The sequence below is a fragment of the Strongylocentrotus purpuratus genome, unplaced genomic scaffold, assembly GCF_000002235.5.
Source record: "Strongylocentrotus purpuratus isolate Spur 01 unplaced genomic scaffold, Spur_5.0 spur5_scaffold_8, whole genome shotgun sequence".
NCBI classification, from domain to species: Eukaryota; Metazoa; Echinodermata; class Echinoidea; order Camarodonta; family Strongylocentrotidae; genus Strongylocentrotus; species Strongylocentrotus purpuratus.
The window spans coordinates 23,554,234-23,571,668 of NW_022145614.1; the positions used below are offsets into that span (position 1 = coordinate 23,554,234).

The 17,435-nt window shown below is 37.6% G+C and overlaps 1 protein-coding gene across 1 annotated transcript; it reads right to left on the reverse strand.

Annotated features, from left to right (window-relative positions):
- Positions 1-3,724: 3,724 nt before the first annotated feature.
- Positions 3,725-16,097, reverse strand: LOC115917972. Its single transcript, XM_030976105.1, has 9 exons — positions 15,940-16,097; positions 14,382-14,458; positions 11,274-11,413; positions 10,668-10,764; positions 9,854-10,162; positions 9,079-9,209; positions 7,140-7,679; positions 6,450-6,584; positions 3,725-5,608 (listed from the first exon to the last, which is right to left on the reverse strand). Exons 1-9 carry the CDS (start codon positions 16,095-16,097, stop codon positions 5,213-5,215), a joined length of 1,983 nt encoding a protein of 660 aa, XP_030831965.1. The 3' UTR covers positions 3,725-5,212.
- Between the last annotated feature and the right edge of the window lie 1,338 nt (positions 16,098-17,435).

Sequence of the window (17,435 nt, forward strand, 5' to 3'; positions counted from 1 at the left end):
TTGATATTCAGACCATTGTACTGCATGGTCGTACGTTTTATGCTGCGCAAAGATTCAATCAGTTTAATTTTGGCCATTACAAGAAGTGGGTTACTGATGTAGACAAATCCTTTACAGCTCATTTTATGTATGTTATTACCAAAAAAGAAAAAGCCAGTCAGTCACTCAATACTGACAAAAGTGTCTGACAGTGAAGTCTAGCAAGTAAACGGGTTTCCTTGCATAATTTGAATATTATGACACTGCTAACGTTTAAATTTCACAGATAGGACATACATGACATATTCATAATTCCTGCAAAGTTCTACAGAATTTGAGGTTGGCTGCAAAAGGGACATAGTATCTTTAACTACCGAATTTTCAAGAACGAAATTATATTTGAAAAGTATTTGGTAAAGTTGAATAGGAGAGATGCAATCACTTTGTGTCGATTCCGATGCAGGTCACACCGCTTACCAATTAATAATGGAAGGTTTGAAAATTATCCCGACGAAAGTAAAATTGAATGTCCTTGTTGTAATATAAAGGTTTTTAGAGAAGAATTTCCCAATATTTTGTCTGCCCTTTTTTCAGGAAAGAAAGGCAGTTAGATTTAGATCGACAGTTCGTTGTGAGTAACCCCAGTACATTTCACAAGGACAAAATTTGTTTAATAGATCTAGTATTAAACGATTAAGAAAACTTCTAAGACTCATAACAGTAATAATACAATTCTTTTCGTTGGTTCCCAAGGCTGATAGTGTACTTAGTGGTATAGACAAACCAAACCACGTGAAATTTTTAGACTTATAACCATAAGTTGTATAGTATATAGTCTTAAGATAATGTTTATTGTGTTTTAGAAATATAAATATGTATATATCAAGTCTATGTATTTTATTATTATAACTTTCTGTATTGCATTGTTATGTTGTGCTCTCATACCCCAGAAGGGGGTCGATAGAATCAAATTACACCGATCTACTCTTATCTGTTAAGCCTATTGCATGAACAGAATCTTGCATACATCCAGATTACTATTGCTTTTATCATCATCAATCATCACCATTTCTTCTTAGGCCTATTTCTTCTCCTTCTGGTGTTTGTTCTTTTCCTTCTTCTTCAAAATCAATAAAACATCTATAAAAGAAATTGTTTTCTTGACCTCTAAATGATGAATATTGTTTATAGTTAGTTGGACAGCATGCTCTGGCTTTTTTAAAAGCCATTTGCATTTGGTGTCAGACTCGACCTTTTTGTCCCGAAGTTCATACGTCACCGTCTGTGTTATCTTCATCTCATTCTATGGTATGAATCAGCTGTTGTCGAACCCATGTACTGCATATAAAGGTAGAACCTGTGAATAAACAAGGACTTGTTTGCCTAAAACTTATAAAGTCAACATCACTCTGTAACTAAGCAATCATCATCACCATCATCACTGATATCACTATTCATTATAATTACCGTTGGGTGGAGTTATGTGAAACTGCTATATATAAGTAATATATAAACATTTTATGTTTATGCATTGTTCCTACTATGTATTATTATTATATTTTGTAACCAAATGTTATTATCTGTAAAAAGTTATTTTACATGGTGAATAAATAAAACAAACAAAAACAAATATAGCAGTATAGCATTTCACAAGCAAGTAATTCTCGCTACCCCAAATAGCGATTCTGCCGAGATCCGGGGAAAATCCTGAAAACGCGCATTGCATTATGGGATAGCTTTTCGACATTACAGCTTCCTGTGCAGGCGTTCGTGATCACAACCCTCTCTTTCACGGTAGAGTTTAACAGCCTTTTGTGCTAAAGTCACTAATTCTGCCCGAAGCTTTCCATTGCATATTATAATCTGTACAAATTACACTGATTGGCATCGATTTTAGCGTGCGTGAAAACTCTGCACAGCGAACACAGGCGCTAGCGCCAGCGGGATGGGACTCTATACCGGAAGTTGTAGTGACGACCCGAGAGAGTGAAAATTACCTCGTCTCGCGAATTTCGAGATTTTCGTACCTATTTAGGGTAGCGAGAATTCAGAATTGACCTTTGAAGAAAACAATTTAAAAGAAATATAAGGAGACATTCAAATGTTAATTGTAAACATCATGTTTATTTTTCATTTTAAGTATGATTATTTAGATATTAGTCTACATTGCAGAAGCAATCATAGAAGCGATCACTTAAAAAACGAATTTTTCAATCTTCAGTTACGAGGGTCAGCTCAACTCAGTTTTTTTAATTTGGATACTACATGTAATTGACCAAAGCAAATTTAATTAATACCAAACAAACCAATTTCCTTCTTTGCCGAGCATATAAAGTAATTTGTGAATGCCTGTTATTGTCTTGTTTTTTTCTGTTAAAGGTAATACAAAGTTCTGGGAAATTTTGAAAATTGGGTGGATAGTGATTCTTTACAATTTTGATATATTTGGATGCCCCTGTGCATATATTATAAGCACTAGAATATTTAGCCCCTAAAACACAAAAAAAATTGAATATAAAAATTTGCCGGTGCTCCCTACAAATTTTGATAAATTTCAATTCCAAACAGGAATAGCTAATCGGTCGATTTTAGTCAAGAAACAATGTTTTATAGCTTAATTAATATCTTGACCCTGAGAGAGAGCTATACAACATAAAGAGTTTATTATTTACAATTTCATAACTTCAGACTCGATTTCAACCGCAAATATTGTAGGATCGCATACCGGTATGCTTCTAATATGTTCATTTGAACCAAATTCATGACCCCAATACCAAAACTTTGTATTACCTTTAATGCCCACTATGAAAGGAGTTAATATTAGGGCACTTAATAATCAACTTGAGAATCAACTTTAAATTAATCTGAAGCACATATTGATGTTGCTAAATGAAAAAAAATGATGAAAACCACAGACGTGCAGATGACTAGAGAGCCAAGACACACATACAATTTTAATAACATGTCTTATAAGATTACTTTAGTTGCTGACTTATACAGCAATCACATCTTAGGTGAATAAATATTCTGAGAGAGAGAAAGAGAAAGAGATAGAGAGAAAGAGAAAGAGAGAGAGAGAGAGAAGGAGAAAGAAGCAGAGGAACAGCAAGAGAAAAAGAATGCAAGAAATGAAGAATACATTCATGATGTCTTTCATTGGGAGAATCAGAAAGTTTGATATTTTTTAACTTCAAAATTACATTAATTCACCTTTTCAATAAGTAAAAGAAAAAAATGTGGCAACTTTCACTGAATACAATGGATTTATTAAGTACTGTAACCATTCATTACTTTTTCATCTACATCTACATGTAAATTCAGAGTGCAATCAACTCATAGTACTTTCAGGAGTTGTCTCTGAGCTGAAACATTTAAACACACATAGTTCAATATCATTTCATGCTGTAAACATACTGTACTGTAAATACATTTTACAAAAAAATATATACTTAGAAAAACTGAAAAAGAAAACGTCTTACATACATAAAGAAAATATCTTTTGCATAGTAAGATAGCACACACGGTTGTTCGGTTATATGATCAAATAATATTTAAGCATTAACTCGCAGGCAGTTGGAATCACACACTTTTGAATGGGAGATGGCAATGTAAACAAAAATCATAACTTTGAATACTGGTGTTCAATGCAGGTATCAAACTGAAAGGGTAATCTTACAAAGTCTTGTAATAACACATTCCTCTAAATGAGATACAATGCCCACCCCCCCCCCCCCCCCCATCCCCTCTGCAAACAAAAATGTTGTGAATAGATACAATTTAAATGTTTGTGTTTCATACCGATAATAAACTACAAGGGCACACTTAAGTTTATGTACTGACAAAAAAAAATAAACAAATAAAAATAAATTGATATAGAACAGTTCTGTAACAAGCAAAAATTATAAGAAAAGACATGAATGTTGAAACTACAATTCATATATTATCAAAAATGATTTATGAGATAGCATAAGTGCCTGGATTGTATTGTGGATGTACACACAACCGTAAATAATGACCCTGGCCCTACTCTTGGTGTCAAGTATGATATACATGTAAATTCATACCACTTAGCGGGCTAGTAATACGTGAACAGCATATTGTCAGACCAGTCTAAAGCAAAATACATGTATAGCTTTTTCAGAAATGAAATTGAGATGACAAGAAATAAACAAAGGCAAGAAAGTATCTTCAATAAAATTTACTGCAGCAAAGGCGAACACTATTTGGCAATTATAGTGCTTGTAGTGCCATCATAAACAAAATAAACATGAAAATAAATATTTGATGAGTACTATACTGACGTGAGTTTAAGTATATTATATTTCACATTTCTGAATCTTATCACACAGACCTAGGGAAGACATGTAGGATCTTTGTTGTGCGCAGTCGCTGTTTATTCACAGGTTGTAAAAAAACCGCTGCGGTTTAGCGAGACCCTAGTGCAATGTGGCTATTCACTTTCATAAAGTGACCTCCTGAGGATCATTCATGAAATCAACCGTGGTTGAAATAATCCTCATATTTAACACCTGCATGAAATGCACATTGGCATTGGTCAATGGCTACATTTTGAGGGTCACAAGTAACTACCAGAAAGATTGTGAGATCAAAGAGATCAAGAACCACTTCACTAATGATCTACTCATATATGAATTACAAAACAGCCTCACTAGATATCAAATTGCTGGTGAATGTCTGCACCATTTTAATAGTAAGCCAAAACTGGAACATTTTTCTGTGTTGGTGCAACTGAAATTCTAAGGTAATCAAAAGCTTTGTTCACTTTTCCTTCTCAACCGAATGTTTGTAAGCGCTTTGCAGATCATGACTCAAAAGAATTTCCCTTCATATGTCAAATATTGTGTGAATCTGTTGGGAAGATATAATGTAACCTGTAGGTTATTTATTTGCAACATATATTGCTGCAATGATGAGTTTGAATCAGATGTCCATGTAGACTACATCTCCCTGTCAATTACTCCCAAACCCATCAAGCATCTGCATGACGTGCTAGAAGACATCCCTGGAAGACACTGTTATCTGACGGTACCTATAGAAGACATACCTGGAAGACACTGTTATCTGACTGTACCTATAGAAGACATCCCTGGAAGACACTGTTATCTGACTGTACCTATAGAAGACATACCTGGAAGACACTGTTATCCGATGGTACCTATGGTACATGATAATACCATGCTTGCTTGTACCCAGGATATGGATTCAATCCCTTTTAACTCCAATCATGCTTCGCTCTCCAACCAGGAGAGAAACTCCTTCCAGAGGGCACATTCGGGAGATTTGCCTGCTCGTCTAAACCTATTTCGCGTCCACCAAATCTGGTGAGGGGGGCCAATCTGGAATCTACAGGTTTGTAGGTTACAGTGAGGGGGACATAACCTTGAGGGGCTTGTGCCTGGAGATCAGCAGCCGGACCAGGTGCCCCAGTGGTGATGCCCTTCTCAATGACCTCTTTGAAGACCTCTCTGAAAGTGAGGGGCTCGGGCTGTTGAGCAGGTGCTGAAGACATATTGTCGGAGACACCCTCAAGGCTCTTATGGGCAAACCCATTGTTATTGACATCAGGTGGTGGTGTCAGTGAAGGCTTCCTTGGGCTGGGTTCTTGGGCCTGTACAATGAAAATGACCATTACATTAAGAACACAATAATTTCTAGAGATTCCATGCAGGTTATAGATCTTTTTATGATACTATTGTAATCACTGTGAGTTACCACTTTCTCACGAGGTCTTCAACATGTTTTGCTTAAGAAAAACAGCCTACATTGCAAAGGGAATTGTAATGCCTCCCTAAAACTTAAGTAATTGATGAATCGCATTGTTTTGACCATGCAAAATAATGAAAACAAAATCTTGAATCAATAAGACTAAACATCGGCATGAATTGACTAAGGGGACAATTCTATAATCTGATTAATTTAATATTTCCATCTTAACCCTATCTAGCCCGGGGGGGGGGGGGTTAGAACCCCCCTTTTACATTTTTCGCGATAATTTTTTAGCGCCAAAGAATCTTCCGTTAAAATTTTATGGCTTTTTTCTTTTGAGTCTTGCGCATCTTTTGAAATCAATTTTTCGAAAAACTGGACCTACCGTTACAAAGTCACATGACCTTTTGTCTTTGCATGTCAGCCCGAAAATTTTTCATTTTCGTGATTTGTGTACAAAACCATAAATATGCAAATGAGTGAATTTTTCAAAAAATGGAAATTACCATAGTATTCTATACAATTCACTTGACATGCATGCAAATTTACGCGGCGATCAGCTGTGAAACAGCCGAGATCTTAAAACCCGGTCTAAAATAGCCCAGTTAAAGTCATCGTTCTCTCCTGAATATGGCACATTTAAAATGTTCTATGTGTATATGTTGTAGTGAACAACAATAATTCTAAAGCTTCAACAGGCAACTAAGAACATCATCTAAAATAAAACAGAAAAAGCCCCTTACCCCTTTTCCAAGAATCTGACGTGGCGTGAGGAGGACATGGCTTGAAGCAGGTGCTTGTTCCCATGAAGACCGATCTGTTTGGGATTCATCATCCTTCTTATCACCTGGCAGTTCAAATCTGACCTTCACGGTGCCCTTTATTGCAAAAATTAAATTAATTTTCAAAGTAATTTTGCCAAGTGAAATTGTATTCATATGTACTGCAGAGTTGCAGAAGTTATTGAGTGAAATAGTGTACAACCTTGTACATATTTTAGCTTGAATGACACATCACATTAAAGCCATACCAGCAACATAAAGAGCAACCAGTTTAGGTGAAATATGTAGCATGATACGAGTCACTAGTTCTTAATCTTTGTGGAAGCACAACACCCTTCAACAGTGTAAAACAGAAGACAAAATTTCCCAATATTTAATCATATAGATTTAGCTGCATAGACTTTAAATAGGTTTTTTGTTGTTGAATTATTACCCTTTGTGAGTTGGTGAAAACCCAAAATTACTCCAAGGGGATCACAACGCTTGGGTTAGAATCTGCTAATAAAAGCTATGACAATGGCTCTGAATAGGGTTGTTCAAACTAGAACCTTTCACAAGCTACTTTAAAGTGATGTCAATTATTGAGGTTTTTCAATCGTTCTTATCCTGAAAGTTAAGAATCGCTGAAAGAATTCTGAGGACAAGGTTTACCTCTTGATTACTGGCACTTGGTGAACTTGGTGAACTTGGTCTGCGCCAATCTTTGGGGGATTGAGGTCTCAAGGATACCTCCTCCCCTCTTCCTGATGAGGGGTCTTGTTCCCCTTTGTTCTTTCTAGCTCCAGCCCTCCGCCAATCATCTGGAGAAGATGATCTCATGGATGCCTCCTGACCTCCTCCTTGGGCATCTCCTTTGTTGATGTTCCTCCCAGCTCCTTGCAGACTTGCAGAATTCAGAGAGTCTATCTTCTCCTCTCTTGCTCTGTACCTTGCTCCTTCTGCGCCTTGCATCAATCCCTCCCCTCCTCCTCCTGGGACATCAAGGCGGCTCCTGGCTCCTGCACCCTGGGGCCAGCTCAAGGTCCTCTGTCGGGTATCACCACCACCAGACGCTGCTGGGTCTGGGGCAGTTCTGCAGCTGGAGTGTCTACCTCTCAAGTTTGGGTCTGTCTGTAGGTATTTGGACAGCAGAAGAACATCATCCCTTGATCCTTGCTGAAATAGCACTCTGGGATCAGAAAAGGCATGTCTCTGAATGAAGAAATAAAAAGATTTTGATTAGGCCAGAACCTTCAAGATTATGTGGATAAATAATAATAAAAGGCATTTCTATAGCGCCCTCTATCTAGATATTCTATTCCAAGTGGTGTCAAATCCTCAATTGCAACATCCCCTGTACTGGAGATTGACCAAGAAGCACTGGTAAAATCGTCCACTGCAACATCCCTTGTACTCAAGATTGACCAAGAAGCACTTACCTGGATGATCATCCATTGCAACATCCCCTGTACTCAAGATTGACCAAGAAGTATTTACCTGGATGATCATCCATTGCAACATCCCCTGTACTCAAGATTGACCAAGAAGCACTTACCTGGATGATCATCCATTGCAACATCCCCTGTACTCAAGATTGACCAAGAAGCACTTACCTGGATGATCATCCATTGCAACATCCCCTGTACTCAAGATTGACCAAGAAGCACTTACCTGGATGATCCTCCATTGCAACATCCCCTGTACTGGAGATTGACCAAGAAGCACTTACCTGGATGATCATCCATTGCAACATCCCCTGTACTCAGATTGACCAAGAAGCACTTACCTGGATGATCATCCATTGCAACATCCCCTGTACTCAAGATTGACCAAGAAGCACTTACCTGGATGATCATCCATTGCAACATCCCCTGTACTCAGATTGACCAAGAAGCACTTACCTGGATGATCATCCATTGCAACATCCCTTGTACTCAAGATTGACCAAGAAGCACTTACCTGGATGATCATCCATTGCAACATCCCCTGTACTCAAGATTGACCAAGAAGCACTTACCTGGATGATCATCCATTGCAACATCCCCTGTACTCAGATTGACCAAGAAGCACTTACCTGGATGATCATCCATTGCAACATCCCTTGTACTCAAGATTGACCAAGAAGCACTTACCTGGATGATCATCCATTGCAACATCCCCTGTACTCAAGATTGACCAAGAAGCATTGGTCAGATCATCCATTGCAACATCCCCTGTACTCAAGATTGACCAAGAAGCACTGGTCAGATCATCCATTGCAACATCCCCTGTACACAAGATTGACCAAGAAGCACTGGTCAAATCGTCCATTGCAACATCCCCTGTACTGAAGATTGACCAAGAAGCACTTGTCAAATCAGCCATTGCTACATCCCCTGTACACGAGATTGACCAAGAAGCACTGGTTAAATCAGCCATTGCAACATCCACTGTACACGAGATTGACCAAGAAGCACTGGTTAAATCGTCCATTGCAACATACCTGTACACAAGATTGACTGGTCAAATCATCCATTGCAACATCCCCTGTACACAAGATTGACCAAGAAGCACTGGTCAAATCATCCATTGCAACATCCCCTGTACACAAGATTGACTAAGAAGCACTTACCTGGATGATAAAGGCCACGTCGCTGTGTGAGATGGTATGCTTCAGGACTGAAGGCATTTCTTTAGAGAAAGGTGACTCCCACAGGTTAAGCAGGAAAGACCGGGTATAGCGCACTGGTTTGCCATCATTCACTGTTAGGATGTCCAAAAGAAACATGTCTGAATCCTTTTAGGCAATATTTGTTTAACATGTACTGTACATTCAGGTTGTGATTTAAAAAAAGTTATCATTCGTTTGTTATTGTTATAGTTTTAAACATATGCTACTGTTAAAAACATTTGTTGTTCACAGAAACATGCTTTCACTGCAATGGATGCAATAATGTTAAGAAAATGGGTATACAAATCCATTTGTGCCAGTTTTCAACTAACACATTTCAACTGACAAAATTAGGATTGAATCAGAGTATTATTTACAGTAGAAATAGTACAATTTCACATGTTACACTGATGTCATTAAACCATATATGCTTTAAAGAGGCATATTTCTCACAACATGAGAAAAAAACCATGACAATTTTAGATAAATCTAAGTAACCTTTTCCTAACGGCACATAAGAAACTTCTTTTGTGCCACTAGGTTTTTGAGTAATTGAAAAAATGTACTTTCAAAGGTTGGATATGCACTTGAGCGGATTGTCGCAGTAGTGCATGAGAATACCCTGTACAATGGAGGAACCAGTTTCTGTTTCGGGAAGAGATGTGTAGCCCATTTGAGTGCAAACAGTATGTTCAACACTCCTTTTCTGCCCATATTATGAAAAGCGTTCACCTACCTCTCCTCCTATAGCTATCAGGTAGCTTGGCCGACAGCAGCCTGGACAGCTCAGCATCTAATTCTGAGGTAGATTCCAATGTCATCCACTCATCCATGTCATGCTCTGGCATGATGAACTCCTCCGAGCTATCAGACTCGTAGGTCATTTCCGACGTCGTCAGCCACTGGTCATCGTCTTCCTGTTCATCGTCAGTGTCGTCGGGAAACGGGATGGACTTTGCCACATGAGTCATTGCCTCCATGTCTGGGCTGGGCGGGGCGACTTGGAGAGGAGGTAGGGGGATGGGGGAGTAGCGCCCTGCAACTCCTGGAAAAGAAATCATAAAAGAATGATACGACTCATTACATAATATCTTGATTGGTCTTGTTTCAGATTTTCTATGGTTCATATGGAAAAAGTGCAAAACAATTACACAACGCCATATATATGTACAAGTGCACCGACATCCCATCGAAATGCATTAGTACAGATTAGCCGGCATTTCAATGGGATGCTGGCAAATTTTTACTTGTGATGGTTTTATACAAATAATACACAGCAGTGAGGGCATTAGTAAGAATTACCCACACAAGGTATTAATGCCCGAACAAAATGAGGTGTATTATTTTTTTTATAAGATGATGTTTTATTTGTTTTATAACATGATGTTACTAATGAACGGTCATTAGTAGAATTACGTGTTAAGCAAAAATAAATGCCTGGTTACGTGTATGCTTTCAACCAATCATTTGATTAGGATCTGCTTCATCATCTTATAAAATAAAATAACGCCCTGGTTATCAAGAACCAACAGCATTAAAAAAAACCTCACCTTGTTGGAGTGGCCTTTGGCTCTGGATGACTATCCTGTCATGAGGATGAGTAACTTCAGGAGACTTTAAGGGAGAAGGCAAGTCTCGTGGTTGAGCCTTTAATGAGAAGAAAAAAGTATAGCATCACCTTATTCATGGAAATTAGTTGTAGGATTTTTTGTTTTCAAAGTTAATATTTAAAAAACACACACACATGGTACTACATTTATCACTTTCCATAGAACCTTATCTAATACTGAGTTGAAGGCACATTGGACAGTTGAAGGCAATTAAGTCATGATATTCTTTGATTATCTTGATATCTCAAACACTTGGGAAACAGATTTCATTAAAGTGGTTCTCAATCTTGAAATTAAGGCCCCTAAGTCTGAATTGGAGTCATAGTTGGGTCTTTATATTACATAACACATGCAACATCAACTTACTGGAACCTTTTGAAAAACATCCATATTTACATTGTATTGCATAGTTAAAAAAAGGAAAAAAAATCAACAATAAAATGGATCAAAATGAAATTTTGAGTATGCAATTTTTGGGATAACCACTTCACAATCCGTGCATTATTCCACACAGTATAGAGAGAAGACAGACAGCCTATAACATACCTGTGGAAGCTCTAAAGGGTCATGACCCCATTTCTTGGCCCTGAGTTCCAGAATCTCCAAGAGTCTAGTCCTAGAGAGTTCACTTTTCTCTTGGTCTATGATCAGGGTCCTAATAGTGCAGAACATAGCATCCATGGTATCTACATGATGGGGAAAGAGAATTCCAGCAATTACCATAGCAACTACATCTATGTTGCTAGGAAGCATTGGTGTCACAGGTAGAGGTGTCAAAATTGAGTGGTTGAATAGTCAAGTGGTTTAAAAACTTAACAGGACATACAAAGGTTATGGATTTGAGTATGCAATAGTCAGACCTGCCAACCTTTGGAGTTAAAAAACTGTATTCTTTAATCCCAAAAGTTGTATTCTTAAAAATAAACACGGACTGTTACGCAGATCAATGCCTCTTACAGTTCCTACATACAGGGTGTACAGGAATTTTTTTTTTTTGATCATTGGTTGAATATGCATGATTTCGTCATGAACCAATGAACATCCTCAAATTATCGATGTGAGATATATGTGTAAAATACTTTACAAGACAGAATGGGCATTTTGCCATTGAAAATGGCACACACACACAAAATAAAAAAAAAAATTAAAAATTATTAAAAAACTAGATGGAACTTCGACTGCACGCAGTCGAAAGTTAAGCCTCCGTCATAGAGCAATTTTAGAAACCAAAATGGAAGAAATTTTTCAAATTCAAGTTCGGTTGAAATCCATTAACAGGTTCTCAGAATATCGTGATTACAAGCTATTTCTCATATACATGTATGACCCTTTGATCTTTGACCTCATCACCCCAAATATACATACATGTCTTGAGTTTGATGGTAATCCATCCATCAGTTCTAATGATAATGCAATCTCAAGCTATTTTTGCATACATAATGAGCCCCATGACCTTTGACCTTGACCTCATGAACCCAAAATCTAATCAGTTCATTGCCTCAGCAAGATACATACATGTCCTGAGTAACAGAGTTTCATGTTAATCTGTTCATTGGTTCTTGAGATAACGCGATCACAAGCTATTTTTGCATACATAATGAGCCCTATGACCTTTGACCTTATGACCCCAAAATCTAATCAATTCATTGGCTTTGCAAGTTACATACATGACCAAAGTATGGTAAGAATCCATTAGTCGGTTCTTGAGATAACGCGATCATAAGCTATTTTTGCATACATAATGAGCCCTGTGACCTTTGATCTCGTGACCCCAAAATCTAATCAATTCATTGGCTCTGCAAGTTACATACATGACCAAAGTTTGGAAGGAATCCATCAGTCGGTTCTTGAGATAACGCGATCACGAGAACGAGAAAGTATAGATGTACGTACGGACGGAGGGACAACCCGAAAACATAATGCCTCCGGCTACTTCGTAACGTAGGCATAAAAAGGGGAAAAAAAAATAGTTTTTTTGGGGGTAAAATCGTATTTTATCACGGAAAATCATACTGTCATATTTGCTTCTAAAAATTGTATGAATACAACTAAATCGTACTGGTTGGCAGGTCTGAATAGTGTCCATTGGCAAGGCATTGATTTAGCTTTGCCACCCTCCACCCAGGTGTTAGAGATTAAGTTGAGTTTTGGTCATGCGATTGCATTGTGAAAGAAACGGTGTGGAACCGACCAGAAAAGGTTGATCATCTAGCATATAAGAATTTGTGTGTATTGCAAGGTTCTGGAATCATCAAAATGATAAGAAATTTGGCCAAGTCTTGGTAAAATCACAAACACTTGCACAGAAAGATGTATATGGGACTACACGAACACGTGCCGTAAAAAGCCGGCCCCCCCCCCCCCCCCCCCGATTTTTACGATGTTACATGCATATTTATAATATGAAGGCATTTGAAGAGCCATGCTTTTCAGGGAACATGTCTTAACTGATGTTCTTCCATACTTGCATAATAAGAATGAGTAATATTCACAAATTATTTTTCACCTCTTCCCAGAACTCAACCTTCTCTTTAAATGGGTACTGCTAGGAAGTAATTGCTAGAGCTGTTAATTCAGGGTGCCTTGAACACTCTGCATGATGGATAACAGTGCAATATTATTACCAATTTACCATCATCAGAAAGAATATATATATATATTCATTATTTTTAGCTTCAACTTTACTTTCAAGAGATAAATTCTCACTCCTGTGACAAATAAAACTTTCTGCAATGTCAGATGATTTAGTTGGTACCATATGAAACCAAGACATCCAAAAGTATCCCCCCCCCCCAAAAAAAAAAAACCTGTTATGCTTGATAATCGATTGCATCAGAGAATCCAGACTAATTTTGTCTTTCACCTTTTTAAAACAAAGTATAGTGATGCTGTCCTTGCAACTGACTTGTTTTAAATAAAAACTTTATTTATTAAGAGTGGTTTGTAGTGGCTGGTTTGAGAATTACTCCCTTTTGAGGAAATGTCTACTTTAAAATGACTCAGTAACATTGTTGAAAGTTGATGAAAAAATTGCATAATTTTTATATGAAACGTTACTTTATATATTCCTTCTACTGTACTAACACTATAACATGCAAAACATCCTGACCACAAAGATATCTATGGTTTTCTTTGAAAGTGTCACTGTGCAACACCCTAAAAACAGTGATTAACAGTTCATTCTCCCAAGCATTTTTGAATTTTCCCAACCGTTTTCCATGAAAAAGAAGACATAAGACAGGCTTTAAAAAATCTTTCAACACTTAAATGTCTGGAATGGTATATAGAGCCAATTCATTTCTTTGTGATGATTCACATTCACCTAAAATGTAATTAAATTGTAATAATATAGATGGGAGAATGATGGAATCGATCAGATCATTTTTCCCAATTTATATCATTAATAATGGTCCGTTTTCACTCAAACTTTCAGATTATCTTTAATTGTACATCTAGTACAGAAGTCACTACCTTAGCACCACTTTCTCTCATCTGAACAATTTTATTAAGTCCCTTTAAAATGCTCTACAACTTTAATATAGACTTTGATGGATGTCTTGATGAGTCTGAAAGATATTACATGACTAGGAACAAGATTTGCTCTCACAAACAGTATGTTCTGTAAATCTGACATAAGATTTAAATTACTCTCACCTTTATACTTGGAGTCCAAGTAATACCCATTGGTCTTCAGGAGATGACACAGCTTCCCAACAACTAAGTCAAAGGATCTGTTATTCAAAAGAATGGGGAAAGTCAACATTGTAAATAATAGGCTAACATGGAACACAATCTGGCAAGCTGCTTGGAGAGAAAAAAGGGAAACAAATTGTCTGCGTTCAAGGAACAGCTGGAAACCATCAGAACTTTCATAACAACTCAATAATATTTTGGCTGATAATATGGGCATCAATATCCACCTTAAAGCCACATTGTTCTACTTGTAGCTACTTGCTCCCTCTATATAGAAAATAATGCATAATCGGTGACCATTGGTCTCCCATGATCCTCTTTTTCTCATGTTAATTGAGAGTTGAGTTGATGAGATAACCACGTGTCCAGTGACTTTGCAGGGCGGTCTAATCCCTCCTATAAACTAGTACAGATAAGCTTTAACAATTATGAAAATATCAATTTTAAGATAAATCAGTTAAAAAATACATCAATGAAAAAATTATGCAACAAATTCTTCGATAAATCTGAAAATATATGTAGGCATATAGAAGTGATTACCGGTAGATTTTATCAGAAAATGTGTTGACAGCTTGAAAAAAAAGATGTACCGGTACATTTATATTTGTCTGTGATATATCAGGAGTTGTTTTTGATCATTGTCCACAATGGGAATAGGTGTTCCTTTTCATTTGTTGAGCCATAACAATTCTAGGCAGTTAAAAAACATTGTTTACATTCTTCTAGTCAAAACAAAAGTATCATAATAATTTTAATAGTCTGTTTCACAGATGAGTTTTCCTGGAGTAATCAGAATTATTGATAATTGTTATCTCTCAACACAAGATAATTATGTCAAAGAGACAGAAGCAGAACAGGTAACAAACAATAGAACCACTGTGAGTCAAGCATACCGGTATGCCATGTTTATTATTATGAAGCGTAGCCTGAATTTAGCTTCAATAAATCAATAGTGGGAATGTAAAATGCACTTAGAGCAGAGGTCAATAAACTGTAAATAGTGTATGGTCAAGAAGAGGAGAAAATGTGAAGTGAGATGATGAACATGAGGAAAAAAGGGGTGGAGGAGGAGGGGGAGGGTGGTGGAGAGAGTGGGAGGGAGAGAGAGGAGGGAGAGAGAGGAGGGAGAGAGAGGAGGGAGAGAGAGGAGGGAGAGAGAGGAGGGAGAGAGAGAGGAGGAGGGAGAGAGAGGAGGAGGGAGAGAGAGAGGAGGAGGGAGAGAGAGGAGGAGGGAGAGAGAGGAGGGAGGGAGAGAGAGAGAAGAGAAGGGAGAGAGAGAGAGGGGGAGAGAGAGGGGAGGGAGAGAGTTGATGATGATGGCTACTTGTGTAGCACTAGTGTCTGCCTCTGGTGGGCGCTCATGGTGCTTGCTCTACAATTTCTCACAAATTCAACGTTCTGGGTCAATATTTCAAATTCAGATTATTTTATATCAATTAGTTTTTGTTGGTATAATACTTGAGGTGATGTTGAGCTGGGAACAGGAAAGTTTTGAGGGCTGACAAGGATGTTGACATACATTGTAGACTTGGTTATGGTGCTCCTGAGTGATTGAGGAAGGTTATTCCACAGTCTACTTGTAAGTTGAGAGAAGTAGATGGCTTTGTCACCCCAAGTTGGGCGACTAATCTCAGACTGCGCACTGGTAGATGCAACATCAGGAGCTGTGAGATACATGTAGGATGGGTTCTGAGTACTTTAAACATTAAACTCAAAGTTAGAAGATCAATCCTCTGATTGATGGGCAGCCAGTGAAGATCCTGTAGAATTGGACCAATGTGAACTTTCGTCTTTTAAGATACGAGCCTTGCACCCAAATTTTGCAGTAGTTGTAGTCTGTGAATTTGATGAGTCGATGACTCAACGAAAACAGAATTGTGTTGAACATGGTCTTATTTATTTCAAACTTTTTCAATTCTGTTTCGCTTATTTCTCTGCTTTCATACAAATAAGCTTATTACAAGTGTCTGATTGCCCTATAACAACTCCCACTTAACATCCATACAAATACATCATCTTCTTTTGATCAGTCATTTTGGTTTGGTCACAAACTTTACATCACAAACATATTAAATGGAGCCTAAAGACTCTACAAGCAAGATGAGCAAACGAAAATCACTCCTCAACTTTCTAAAGAAATCAAAGAGATACTCAATGGAAGAGCTGGCTGGCTACCTGTAAGCCTTCTTGGTAATGCACACCTTTGTCAAGAGTGTAAATAAGCAGCTTAGCAAAACAGTGTCAACACAATGGGAATTGTATGGGGATAATTGCAGAGCTATTCACACCTAGGATTATAAGTTGTAATGAGGGTTGTCTTTGTGAATGGAGTCTGGTAAATAAACTTGGGGTAATTATCTTCTGTGCTCAAAGAAACACAGGCTGTTTATTGTTCCATGTACCTACATGTACATCTTCCATGTGCCAACGCCTGCAGGATAAGAAAAATGGAAGAGACCTTTCATTTTATACCCTTTTCATAGTGGGCTGATTTTCAACAGATGTTTCCGGACGCATCCGATGAAACTGCCTCTATGAACAGCACAGAGGAGAAAAAGCTGATAGAATAGCGAATGAAAAGAAGAGAAATAAGCGATGAAATTCTCCTGCTCTTGAAATTTAACCTTTTCATTTTTTTGGCCTGCAAATGGGACATAGTACCTTTAAAGGGACTATGTCCCATTTACAGGCCAAAAAAATGAAAAAGTTAAATTCCAACTGCATTTGAAAGATAATACTAATTTAGAACTTCCCTAAAAAAGGTGGGGCTTGAAAATGTCTTCAAGTGGGAAAATAACGATTATTAGTTGTCAAATCGACTTTAGGGCTATAGAGCCCAAAAGTAATAGTCTTGATTTTCAGACAATTGTACCGAATGGTCATACGTTTTATGCTGCGCAAAGATTCAATCAGTTTAATCTTGGCCATCACAAGAAGTGGGTTACTGATGTAGACAAATAATGCTCATGTACCCTTTACAACTCTTTTCATGTATGTTATTACCCAAGAAGAAAA

Bases quoted from the DNA above. Each gene is read 5' to 3' on its own strand.
- LOC115917972 (XM_030976105.1), bottom strand. From the start codon at position 16,097: ATGTATCTCACAGCTCCTGATGTTGCATCTACCAGTGCGCAGTCTGAG. The intron at 10,163-10,667 runs GTGAGGTTTTTT...TTTCTTTTCCAG, and splicing joins CCAAAGGCCACTCCAACAAG to GAGTTGCAGGGCGCTACTCC. The intron at 5,609-6,449 runs GTAAGGGGCTTT...TTCATTGTACAG, and splicing joins GTCAGATTCTTGGAAAAGGG to GCCCAAGAACCCAGCCCAAG.